The 13,330-nt window shown below is 46.8% G+C and overlaps 1 protein-coding gene across 2 annotated transcripts in view; it reads right to left on the bottom strand.

The window, feature by feature from the left end:
* SH3GL1 (SH3 domain containing GRB2 like 1, endophilin A2) overlaps positions 1-13,330 on the bottom strand; it is a 168,706-nt gene that overhangs the window by 86,251 nt on the left and 69,125 nt on the right. For both annotated transcript variants that reach the window (XM_030217344.1, XM_030217343.1), the window contains exons 5-6: positions 4,687-4,820; positions 3,651-3,809 (exon numbers count right to left, since the gene is read on the bottom strand). In XM_030217344.1, the coding sequence (XP_030073204.1) occupies positions 3,651-3,809; positions 4,687-4,820 (293 nt within the window). The remainder of the gene's footprint in view (positions 1-3,650; positions 3,810-4,686; positions 4,821-13,330) is intronic.

The following is a 13,330-nucleotide window of genomic DNA, read 5'->3' on the forward strand; positions in this document are numbered from 1 at the left end:
TTGTCTCCTTTCTGGTGGAGGGGAAGGTTCAGAGGGAATCCCATAGAACTCGTCAGAAGAAAAGTACCTGGGATCTTCCTCTGACTCCCACGAACGCTCCTCTTCAGTATCAGATAAGATCTTTCTGAGGGCACTCTGAGACTGAGCCTGCCTCAACGCCGAGGATAGACGTCAATGTCGAGAGGTCGATGCTCGCCCGGACTGCAGCGAAGCTTCCGCCACCGACGTCGAAGGGGAGTCGACCTGGGTGGCCGCCAACACAGATGCCGCAAGCAGCACAGAAAACGGGGACCTCACTGCAGGTGAAGGGCCAGACGCTGCTGTAGTAGATGGTACGGAAGGTGCACGCGCCCCCAACACCAAAGCAGACTGGCGCAGCAGTCCTTCCAAAAGCTCTGGAAGCAGGGCCCAGATGTGCTCGTCGAGAGCTACCACCGGAGAAGGCTGCGGGGTCGGTGGAACAACTGGTGGCAGAACCTGTTGAGGCTCGGGAGCAGGTATCGGGCTGCTAGGAGACAGACGCATCAGCACCTCCTATATAGAGGGGGAGCGGTCCTCTTGGTGCCCACCCTCCTCTGGTGCCAAGTTTCTCGACGGTGTCATAGGAGATGACAGTGCTTCTTCGCCTTCGCTCGACGCCCATCATTGAAACTCCTCGGTACCGATGAGGATGTGGAATCCTCACGCCTCCTCGGGATTGGGTCCGATGAAGGCCGGTCCCGGGGGGCCTGCACAGCAGGAGGCCTCAAGACAGGTGGAGACCCACTCGATGCCTCACTGCTCCCAGCGCGACTTGGGTCTCTCAGCAGCCATTACCTCCACTCCCGACGTCGATGCCTCCCTCGATGTCGACACCGACGCCAACCTATGTGCCGATGTCGATACCAACGTCGAAGGACCGGATCAAGCCCCAAAAAGCTTTTCTCGTTGGGATTGTCGAGACACTTGAGTCCATTTCTTCATATGAAGACACAGACTACAAGTGGCTGGGCTATGGTCGGGCCCAAGGCACTGGATACACCACGCGTATCAGTACCTGAGATGGTCCGGTTGCCCCGGGTACAACGTTTGAAGCCGCTGGGTGTCTTCGATGACATGGGAGGAAAAACAGCCTCAGTGAGATCAAAGGACGCGATTGTGCCTAAAAGAAAAAAAGGCACAAAAAGGGAAGAACCCAGCCACGCGGGCTTCAAAAAACAAAGAAAACTTAGAATAAGGGAAAACAAGGAAGAAAAACTACAGGAACTTTTTTTTTTTTTGTCAACGAAAACTCTTTCCCGGGCCGCAATGAGGAGCGCAGATAGGAACCTGCTGCACCTCAAAGTGGAGAAAAAGAAAACTGAGCACACGAGCTCACGCGCCGGAAGACTCTGGCAAAACTTTACTATTTTGCTTGCAAAATGCCAGTTCCTTGGGACGATGCAGACGTCGACCCACATGTGAGAACAAGCAGCCTGATTGTCCTCGGAGAATGTATTGTACTTTTTTGAGATCTTGCTAGGTAGTTGTGACTTGGATTGGCCCACTGTTGGAAACAGGATACTGGGCTTGACGGACCTTCGGTCTGTCCCATTATGGCAACACTTATGCGGCATAGTCCCTGGAACTCCTGGTTCTTTTGAGAGCAGATTCCACCACCGTGAAACTGTAAGGCAACTGAGGCTTGTCAAAACCGACAGAGAGGACTCCCAGTTCCTAACGAGGACTTCCTGGAGTACCTCATGGAGAGGGACAGTCACAGCCTCCCTAGGAGAAGTGTAATCCAGACTATCAGGCATCTTGTCCCTGGGCTCGACCTCCACTTCTAAAGGAAATGGAATGGCATCAGCCATTTCCTTGACAAAAGAAGGGAATGAAAGTTTCTCCGGAGAAGACTTTCTTACTTCAGGTGGAGGGGAGGGTTCAGAGGTAATTCCATCGGACTCATCCGAGGAAAAGTACCTTGGATCCTCCTCTGAATTCCACGAGGCTCTTTTTCGGTGTCAGACAATACCTCCTGACGGGAGTGACGAGACCGAACCTGCCTCAATGTGGCAGAGCCATGTCCTTGGGAACAGATTTGAGGAGTCAATTCCCGCCTCACTACAGCAAAGCTTCCTCCACCGACGTTGAGAGTGTGCCTGCTTGGGTTGCAGTCAACACTGGAGCCACATGCGGCATTGGAGGCCGCACAGCAGGCTGAGGGCCAAGTGGGGGCGCAAAGGGTGATAGGGTAGGGAGCAAGCACCCCCGGATGCCAATGCACACCGTTACATAAGACCATCCAGCAGCTCAGGAAGCAAGGCCCAGATGCGCTCAGAGGGCCAACACTGGGAAAAGCTGGGATGCTGGTTCAGGTGCGGGTTGCAGAACTGCTGGGGTCAATACATGAACTGGGTCTTGGCTGCTGGGAGACTGATGCACTGGCACCTACTGTATGGAGGAGAGCGGTCCTCCCGGCATTGACGTTTCTTGGGTGCAGAATCCCTCGAAACCCCGGAGCTCCTGGGCACCATGTGTTGAGGGCATCAATGACTATGCTTCTTGGCCTTTGCCTGAAGCATGTCACCAAAGCTCCTCAGTGCCGATAAGGATGACATTGACTCTACACGTTGCCTCAGGGTCCGGTCAGACGATGGGATGGTCCCGGGGGGCCCTGCACATTAGGGGGCCTCGAGGCAGATGGAGACCCACTCAATGCTTCACTGCTCCCAGTGTCTAAGAGTCTAGTAGACAGAGAACACAGCTAATGGGGCTATGGTTGAGTCAGAGACACTGAAGACACCAAGAATGGGTGTCCATCCCTTCTGATTGCACCAGGTACAATGCTTAAGCTGCTGGGAATCTTCATGGACATGGAAGTAAAAACTTCCTCGGCTAAATTAAATGAATCAATGTTATCTGAAAAAGGGGAAGGCACAGGAAAAAATGAAAGGAAATAATCCCGGCCAAAGTCAAGGCCTAAAAGCGGCTAAACGATGACAAAAAAAGAAGGAAACTTAAAACCAGGCAAAATAAACTAAAAACATAAGGGAAAATAATCAAATGAAGGGGATTCCACATCTGGGGACACAATTAAGGACGGGGGGGGAAAAAAAAAAAAACTGCCGAAAGGCACCAAAAAAAAAAAAAAAAAAAAGCTCTTTTAGACTGATCGATGTGAGGAGATGAAATAAAAAAACGCACGCCCTCTCCACAGTAGAAAAAGAACAGAGGAGACTGTGTTCTCACGGTGGGCAGGAAGGCGGTCGCACATGCAAGGTGGAGCATGTCTCGTGCTCCACAAAGCTCTACATATGCTTTTCATAAGTCCCAAACTGGGCGACGTGGGTCAGCGTCACCCTACTTGTGGAAATAGATTCTCCTCTTGTCCTCGGAGAACAAACACTATGCATACTCAGAGCTTCTGAAGAGAAAGTTAAGGAAACACAGGAACTGATGGATACCCAAGACCCATCAACCTAGTATAGCATTTGAAACAGTAAAGAAAGTCCTTTGTGGGTGATAGGGGAAAGAGAAGCAGTGAAGGAACTGTGCAAGGACTAGAGACTTGGTAGTGACCAGAGATATGAATTGCACAAAGAGAGGCACATAAACATATGAAGCATCTGTTCAGTGACATGAAGAACACTTCAGGCCCCAAGTAGCATATGACGTGCCAGGGCCCTTACATCCGTCTCCAGCAGGTTGTGCATGCTGGTCTCTGCCACCTCTTTGGACTCCTCAAATTTTTCCATGGCCTGGCGCAACTCCTCATCTGGAATCTTGCCTTGCCGTTTTTTCTTATAGTCAAAGTCCAGACGCCGGCCCTCTAGCTTCTTCAGGTGATGCTGAAGGAAGAGGAGTGGGTACAAAAGATCAAAATGCAGCAGTTTCATCTTTCACACCCATCTATAGAACCTGAGACACGTGAACATACAAATACAGCAATAGTAGGCTGCTACTGTTAGATACAAGAACGGCAGCAGATAAATGACCAGAATAGTCCAGTGTTCATGTACTTATACAAGCAGAAATGTGGGGACAAACATACACATCCATCAAGAAGACTTTTTTGGCAAATTGATGCCTCTCTAACAAAGCCCTGGATTCCTCAATGCTATGAAGCAGGTTAATCTATAAGGATCCTCTGTTTCTCATTATCCCCCAACTACATAAAAAATATTAATAGGAAACTCACAGTACTATTACTGGAAAGGTGTGAGCTAAATCAATAAATCCATACTGGAGCAAAGTAGTGATGTGAATTTCAAGAGCGGAGGGAAGATGGGTCAGTGCCCTGTACTCTAGCAGCAGTATGGAATTTCCGTAACTCTAACTCAAGAGTTCTGCTTCATGTGTTAATCACAACTGGGCAACAAGTAAATTACACCAAGAAGTGGAGCATCATCTTTGAGACATCACCAAACAAGCCAGTGGAGTCACAGGTATAAGGGGGCTGTGGGCATAACAGAGTGGAAACTGCACTGACAGGCTGCCCAATTCCTCCTGCAACCAAAAAAACTTAAGTTTCTGCTTTGATAATATTTATCTACGTTTTGCTCAAACTTCCCATTAGTTTAAATGCTTCATGCATTGATGCTTACTGAAATCTTGAGTATTTTGGCAATTTTTGTACCTGGAATAAAAATGTTTCTGGAAGCAAGTAAAGGCTTAACCAAAAAACACAAACCCTACAATGTCAAACACCCACTGATATCAGGGTACCTGAATCTCTTTCAGATCTTTGTCACACAGGTTCTGCAGGGGGTCAATAAAATTCTGCTTGACTTCAATATCCAAGGAGTCCTTCACTTCAGCCAATCGCTTCATAGATTCTCCAGCATCAAGAAGGGCATCACCTTTGAGGGAACAAGAAAGAGGATGATAAGCAGTATGCAAGAGTTCAGCTTCAACAGCAGAGGGAAACTGCAAAGCTAAAGGAAAGAGCAGGCTTCCATGAATACTACATAATCTTGGCTGCTCTTCCAAAGAATGAATTTATTCACACTGCCACTCAAGATTCATTCATTTCCTTGCCCCCCCCCCCCCATATTGTTCACTAAAGTTATATCAGGAGTAATCTAAGGAACTAAGAAAGGGTGCTAGATATGTGGACAGCCTTCTAAGGGAGGTGGTGGAAATGGACTGCATCTGAATTTAAGAAAACATGGAACAAGCATAGAAGATCTGAGGGAAAGGAGGGGATAACAGAGTTTAGCTGTTTGTGTTGTTGAGAAGACTGGATAGGCTGTATGGTCTTTATCTGCTGTCATAGTGCTTGGGTGGAACCATGGCACTGCCAGAACTTGTGGGTAGAGCAATATTCAGTCTGCAATCCAGATTAACTTATGATAGGGGACCGCACCAAAAGACTGGAAGACCTGAATATGTGTACACTAGAGGACAGGAGGGGCAGGGAGATAGGATACAGAAGTTTAAATACTTGAAAGGTATTAATATAGAAACAAATCTTTTCCAGAGAAGGAAAATGGTAAAACTAAGGGAAATTAATTGAGGTTGAGGGGTGGTAGACTTAGGAGTAATGTCAGAAAATTCTTTTTCACAGAGAGGGTGGTTGATGCCTGGAATGCCCTCCCAAAGGAGGTGGTGGAGAAAAAAAAGAAAAAAAAAAACCACAGTGGCGCTATTCAAAACGGCATGGGATGAACACAGAGGATCTCTAATTAGAAAATGAATGGTATAAAAAAAAAAAAAAAACTTAAAGGGCTGCGTATGTGTTTGTATGTCAAGTGGTACTTAGATTACAACTCTGGCTGTATCAACTAAAGCCAGTGCTGCGCTTGCTTGAATGGTCCGAGTCCTGCCTACAGCAATCTTGTTTAGGATGGGCTGTAGAGAGCTTACATGGAAACTTCAGTAATTTGGAACGCACAGCCAGTGCCAGGCAGACAGTCTGTGTACCGAAAATGACAAGACGGATTCAGATAGGCTTTGATGGCAATTCCAGTAGTTGGAACATGAGAGCCAGGAGGACTTCTACAATCTCTGTCCCAGAAACAACAAAGAAAGACTATGATCAAGTATATAATATCACATTCATTGTTGATTTAATCTAGAATTGAGAATGAATGTAACAGTTGGGCAGACTGGACCATTCAGGTCTTTATCTGCCGTCACTTACTATGTTAGCATGTTGGCATTTTTAACAAGCATTAATGGTCAACTCGCGTCAAACGCTAACACGCCTATAGGAATGTATGGCGCGTTAGCGTTTAACGCGCCTTAACTTTAAATGCGCGCTAAAAATGCTAGCACACCTTAGTAAACATACCCCTATGTTACTATGATAGATGGAAGAGTGTCCTAAGTTAACCCAACAGCAGACTGAATATCGTTACTACCTGGGTAAATTCTGGTGCTCACCACCTTATTCAGATACTCAGCACTGGACACTATCTGGCTAATGGTGCTGAATATTTTATTTATTTATTTTGACAGCTGCAGTTGGGATATAAAAAACAAAACACATGCCAACCTTGTTGGCTGAATATTGACCTATATGGGTTTTTGTTTTTATCTATAGCATTTTAACAGCAGATTCCTCTAGCAGGATATAAGATTGCCTGTAAAATTTACAATGAAGTTTAAACTGAAAATGATTATTCTTCATAATTAATCGGATTAAGTCAATGAATTTTGAAAAAGAGAAATTAGGGCTCACCTCCTAAATTTTCTTTAGAGTTTAGACCTTTCAGACTTTACACTTGGGTTATGCATGCCTACCAGCAGATGGAGACTTGAGAACATCAAAACTCTTGACTAGTATAGCACTCCTGTGCAACTGCCAGGCAGCAGTAAAACCTATGACAACCCCCTCATCTGTTCTCCAGATCAAAGGCCTATAGATTGGCTTCACTGCTAAGCAAGAACTCAGTACGAGAACTGTATTGTGTGAGCATTCCGTTGCTTTTGGGTTTTTTATTTTTAAACAACCTCAGCAACCAGAAAAGAACTACTGTATTTTTCGGACTATAAGACGCACTTTTTTCCCCCCAAATTTGGGAGGAAAATGGGGGGTGCGTCTTATAGTCCGAAGGTAGAGATTTAGCAGGCCGCCCGCCCTCCCGCCAAGTTCAGGATCGCCCTCCCTAGGGTACCTCCCCTCCCCCCGGCCCTGTCACGACCTCTCCCCTTACTCACGCGATCCTCCCTGGTGGTCTAGTGACGTCGGAGCAGGAAAGAGCCCCCTCTTTCCTGCCCAGCGCGCTGCTCTGCATCCTCCTGTATGCTGCCTGTGACGGTCTCGGCAAGATTCAAAATGGCCGCAGAGAATTGAATTCCTGCCCCGTCACTAGACCACCAGGGAAGATCGCGTGAGTAAGGGGAGAGGTGGTGACAGGGCCGGGGGGAGGGGAGGTAACCCTAGGGAAGGCGATCCCGAACTCGGAGGGATTCGGACAAGACGCACCGGAGCACCTAGGTTTTAGAGGAAGGAAAAAGTGCGTCTTATAGTCCGAATTTTTTTTTCCTATTTCCCTCCTCTAAAACCTAGGTGCGTCTTATAGTCCGAAAAATACGGTATATACACCACTAGATCTAACACCACACACTGCAGACCATGAGGGCGTACACCACCTGAACCAGCAACTACAGGGGGGGGGGGGAGGGTCTGGAATGCTTAAAGGAAAGAAAATTAGCAAGCCCTAACTTCTCCTTCCAGGTTAGCTCTTCTAGACCAGTCCAACCTTTACGCTTGGGAAGTACCATTCATGGGCGGGATTCTTCCCCCCCCTCCCAGGTCTGATAGACCCCCCAGTGCTGAAAACTGCCTCCTGCCATGCCTACACATCTGGGCGATAATGCCACATAAACATATGCAACGACAACCAAACAGCCACCTGGCAAATATCCTGAGGTGGAAGCAAGGCCACCTCTGCCTGTGAGGCAGCCACTCCGAGTGGAATGTGCCTAGAGTCCTAAAGGAACGTGTCATCCCTTGAGCAAGTACACAGAAGAATTGGATTCATCTACCTTGCCAATGTCGCCTTGGAAGCTGCCTCCCCTTTCCTGCAGCCCCCTAACAAGACAAACAACCAATCCAAACAGTGGAGCTCTTCTGTCACTTGAAAGTAACTCAATACACGGCAGCAGAAAAGAAAAGCAGACCCACATGGTAAAACAAAACAAAATGTATTCAATGCAGATACATAAAAATCAGCATATAAAAAAATTTCCTCTAACCACCCAACATGGCCATGTTTCGCCCTCTCAAGGGCTGTATCAGGGGCTTAACATGAAACCAGCAGGAACAGTCCAATGTTTTCCCTGTGTGGTTAACGCAGTGTAGCATAAAGAATAAGGTTCACAAGCAGTGAGCTGTCTTTCCCAAGCAGCTGCAGTTTTGGATCTTGTAGACCGCTTGCCTGTGTGTCTTTTGGACTCAATACACGGTGTAAATCCAGCCAAGCTAGTCAACGTTTCTCTTTGTTCCCTGACGGGTCCCCAGCACTGGAAAAGAAACAGACTGATTCACATGGAACAGGGACACCATCTTAGGCAGAAAAGAAAGAAACATCATAAGAACATAAAAGAGTAGCCATACTGGGTCAGAACAATGGTCCCATCTAGCCCAGTATCCTGTTTTCCAATCCGGCGCCACCAGGACCATGAGACCTGTATGACTCTTGATTCGCTGTAATACGCAGCTTAGCAATGGCTGGAGGAAAACACAGAGGAGTCCCAAAGCTGGCCAAGGCTGAACCAAGGGCATCAATGCCCCTGACTGAAGTAGCACAGAACCTGTGCATTGGCCACCGCTGAATTGAGATCCATGATCGGAAGCGCCCCCTCCCCCCCAACAAAACACCCACTATGCGAGTGGAGGTCACAGGATAGAGACTCCACTCTGCCGGGTCTATGGTGGTGAGGCTGAGAAAGACTGCCTGAACATTTTCTACACTTGACACATGTGCCGCCAAGAGATCCCAGATATGGGACTCCGTCCAGGAGAGCAATTCAGCCTCCCGCACTACTTGCACACTCCACATTCTGCCCTGTCAATTGACACAGGCCACTGCCGTGATATTGTTGGAGGAGCATCCTCACTGCCTTCCTATGTAGGACTGGACGAAAGGCTCTATTGCCCTTGCACCACTTGGCCCAGGCAATGAGCTCTCCAGCATGTCAGGCTTGCATCTGTCATCCACAACATCCAGTCTAGAGCCTCCAAGCTCATGCCTTGCTGGAGACTGACCAAATTAAGCCGCCAAGCCAAACTGTGCCTCATCGCTCTCTAAAGGGGAAGAACATCTCAAGATCGTGGCGCTGAGGGGACCAATGCAACAACAACGCTCGCTGGAGAGGGCACATATGTACTCTGGCCCACTGTACCACTTCCAGAATCATCACCATGGACCCGAGAACCTGTAGATAATCCTTGGTCTGTGGTGCCGCAAGCACCAGAAGACTGAGTCCGATACTGAAGCTTGACAATCCTGTCTTGAGGAAGAAACACTCTGCCCACTTTCATGTCGAAACAGACACCCGGATAAAACGAGGCTCTGAGATACACCAGCTGACTCTTGGCCAAATTTATCATCCAACCAATGCTGGAGAATGTAGACCACTCAGGTGACCCTCTCCTGAGCAGGGAGATTTCTGAAATCTCTGAAACCGAGATTTCGCTCGGTTCAGCCAATTGTTGAGATATGGGTGGAACAGAATACTTCCTCACGGAATTCGGCTGCCACTACTACTATAACTTTTGAAAAAGTCCATGGAGCAGTGGCCAATCCAAAACACACAGCGCAAAACTGAAAATGTCAACCCCCAAGACAGCAAAGCAGAGAAAACACCAATGGGCTGACCTGACAGGAATGTGTAGATTCTGTCATGCACCCCCGGAATTCCGGATGAAAACTGGAGTGCCTCTCAGGACCAGGTGATAGTAGTCGGGCCAGTCACTGAGATGCACTACAGAACTCCGGGAGTGATGCAGGATAAACAAACCACGTCTCCCGCCTTCAAAAGGCGGGAGAGGAAAATTTAACTAGTTTTAGAATTCTTTCCCAGATTCTGTAAAAGACAAATTAACCAGTCAGTTTGATTTTCTTTTTAAACAAGATAACAATTTTAATTAACTTGGTTTCATTCAAAATGAGTAAATTACAAATAAATGTCTTGTAACAATTAAATAACCATTTACTGTGAAATAACTCAACATTCAACCTGTCCGAAATAACCCTTGTGTTCTGGTTTTTTTTTCCTAGACCTGAACACAAGAAAACTCTCCTATCAGAAAAGTACCCACAACAATTACTAATTTATTTTACATATACATGTCACCTTTTCCCTGTTATAGTAAAAAGAATTTGATTCTTTGTGGTTTTCTTTCTTTTTCTTATTTTTCAGGTACCTGCAACCTTCACTCTGGATCAAGGTAAGTTTTTTTTTTCCCCCTTTTCCCCTACTCTACTTTTTCGTTGTGTCTAAAAAAATTGCTTTGTCCTTGCAGTGCTTTCCCAGTTTTTTTTTTTAAATGCCACTCAAGTCACTTAGCTGCTTTTTCTTCCTTCATGCATGTTCTTTCTTGCGTTGGAGCTCTTGATGTCATCCGGAAATCTCGCTGTTTCGCATCCCGTGCTTGAGCTTCTTCCTACACCTTCCACTTAATTTAAACAAATGGAAGCAAAACCCTTCCTCCTTACTTCTTTCCGCTGCTCTGGGACATGGAGTAAACTGTGGCCAACTTCTCTAATTCAAATAAAATAAATTAAAATTTCCCTCTCTCTTTTGGCCTATTCTGTACTTTATTTGATCCCTGCACTCATTAAAAGTGTTTGGCAGCTTTGCATTCCTGCAGACTCCCAGTCTTGCAGACATACATCAACATTCCACACACACCATACAGTTCAAACCAGTACTTTTGCAAAGTGGTAACCATTTAAAACACTTCCCTTTCTTTTCTTTCAATCTCTCCAATTACCCCTTAATTAAATTTAAACTCTGACCCCCCCCCCCCCGAGACCCCCTCAATTATTTGAACACCCTTAACTCAATTTAATTACTCCCAAAACTTCCTCTCACCATGCCTTATTCCCCCCTCTAAGCACAACTCACCACCTATCACTCAAACTGCTCACTTATATCACCTTTTTAACCCATAAATCCTAATTTCTCACTCTCACTCTGCTACATGCATCCGCTCCCTTCAGCTGACCAACTCGCTCTGCCAACTGCCTTCAAGCCCCGTCACCCCGGTAACCTGACCAAGCTTGGGGTTCCAATCCCCTTCTGGCCAATCCCAAGCCTCCCTCTCCATTCCATTTTTTTTCAGCTGACCATGGAATTCTGGCCAGCGCTGCTCTAACCCCATTTTAATTAAAAAAAAATACCATTAAAACCTATGGAAAAATGATAAAAATACCAAAAATACCTACTGTTTATACTTCAAAATGCACCAAATTTTCCTCTCACCTAAAACCCCGCATTCCCAATCAAACCCTGTTTTTAAAATTCAAAAATAACCCCCTTTAACGTCCGTCCTCACACTTATCCCTCTAACACCCCTTTAAAAAGCACAAAAATTCCAAAATCCACTTTAAAAATTCAAACACCTCTCTCCCTTAACCCACTATGTCGAATAAATTAATTTAACACTTAATTAACCCCTTCTAAACCTACCCCCTCTAAAATACCCCCTAAAAATATTTAAATTTAAAAACTAACCCACCCAAAAAATCCAGAAAAATTCCCCGATCACGAATATGCAAACAAAATTTAAATCACAAAATTCCCTGAATTTTTAAAAATTAAAAACGCTATTTATATAATTTAAAAATCAACCAATAAGAACTTCGGGCCAAACGACCCCTTACCTTGTTCCTGATTTTCTCCACAAGTGTAGATTGCCATCCATTTCGGTCCCACTGGTCCTTGTCTCAAAACGGAGTCCAAAATAAAAATACAGGCCGAAAACCGCAAAAACGCTGGAGCTCCGGTTTTAAATCGAGGCCCAGGCTTCTAGGCCTCGCCGCAGCTCCCAAAAAAAAAAACAGTTTGCGCGCGTGCGCGCACCCTCCGACGTCCTCCGCTCTACCTCCTTGCTCCTCCTCCTGCCCGCTCCTGTTTCGGGTCTATGCGCCCAACCAAAATCGGCCCCAAACTCAATGACGCCTCTCTCCTCTGGCGTTCTCTTCGCCCTCCCGGCCGGCTTCCTTTTCGGGCCCAAAATATGCCCGTAGCACCAGGAAGGCCCGGTTCACCCTGCTAAACCCGGGGACGTGCTTAATCGTTCCCGGGTCTCCCAAAAACAACGGCCTCGTCGGCTCACAAATGGGCCTAAAATAGACTCCGAACATCGCGGCACTTCTCTCCACTACCCCCTTTCTATCTCCCCGGGCTCACCAGAACCCAGCAACGCCAGCCTCACAGAAAACGGCCCGAAACGAGGCCAAAGCTCACACAACGCTCCCACTCTCCTTCTCTTGGCCTTACACCCCCAGGTAAGTATTTTTTTTTTGTTTTTTATTAACCCTATGTTACATTAGGCCTTGGTGAGATCCAGGGATGTCAGAAACTCCCCAGAGCAAACTGCCACAATCACTGACTACGTCTCCATGTGGAAGCTAGGCACTTGACTTAGAATCAGGATGGGGCAAAAGGTACCCTCCTTTTTGGGCAGCAAAAAATGGATGTAGTAAGACTCAGACCTGCGCTCCCATGGAGGTACAGTAACAACCGTTCCCAACCGCCAAAGATGCAGCAAGATGTCCCTGATCACTCCTACTTTCCAGCAAGAACGACAAGGAGACTCTACATATAGGTCCAGAAGTGGACGGGTGAACTCCAAGGAAAAACCGTCTTGAATGACCTCCAGAACCCACTGGTCTGTGGTAGCGTGGGTCCACCTCTGGTGAAACTCAGAGCCTGCCTCCTAACTGGACCAGAGGAAGGACCCCCCCCCCCCCCCCCACCTTCAATGGGACACATCCCCTGACCAGACACAAACAAAGAGGACTCTCTGCCTCCACGATGACCTCCCCAAAATATCCAAGTCTGCTGAAAAATGCCCCCTCCAGGAACCACCTGGGTGGCCTGGCCTGTAGCACCATGCCTCATGAAACCAGCCACAAACCACGCACGCAGGAGAGGGCTTTTTTCTGGCAGGCGTCAGTGCTTTGGAATAGTTTGCCTAAGGAGATCCAGGGAAAACCAACTTATAAGAAATTTAAGGTTTTATTGAAAACGCTTCTTTAATTTGGCCTTTGGTTTGTAGTCCCAAGAGATAGGACATCTAGCTTGTACTATTTATATTATGGCTTGCAGTATTAACTTTATGCTGATGACTCCTAGATCTACCTCTCCACACCAGAAATTTCAGCAGGAATCCAGGCCCAAGTCTCAGCCT

This window comes from Microcaecilia unicolor, chromosome 11 (assembly GCF_901765095.1).
Source record: "Microcaecilia unicolor chromosome 11, aMicUni1.1, whole genome shotgun sequence".
Taxonomy (NCBI): domain Eukaryota; kingdom Metazoa; phylum Chordata; class Amphibia; order Gymnophiona; family Siphonopidae; genus Microcaecilia; species Microcaecilia unicolor.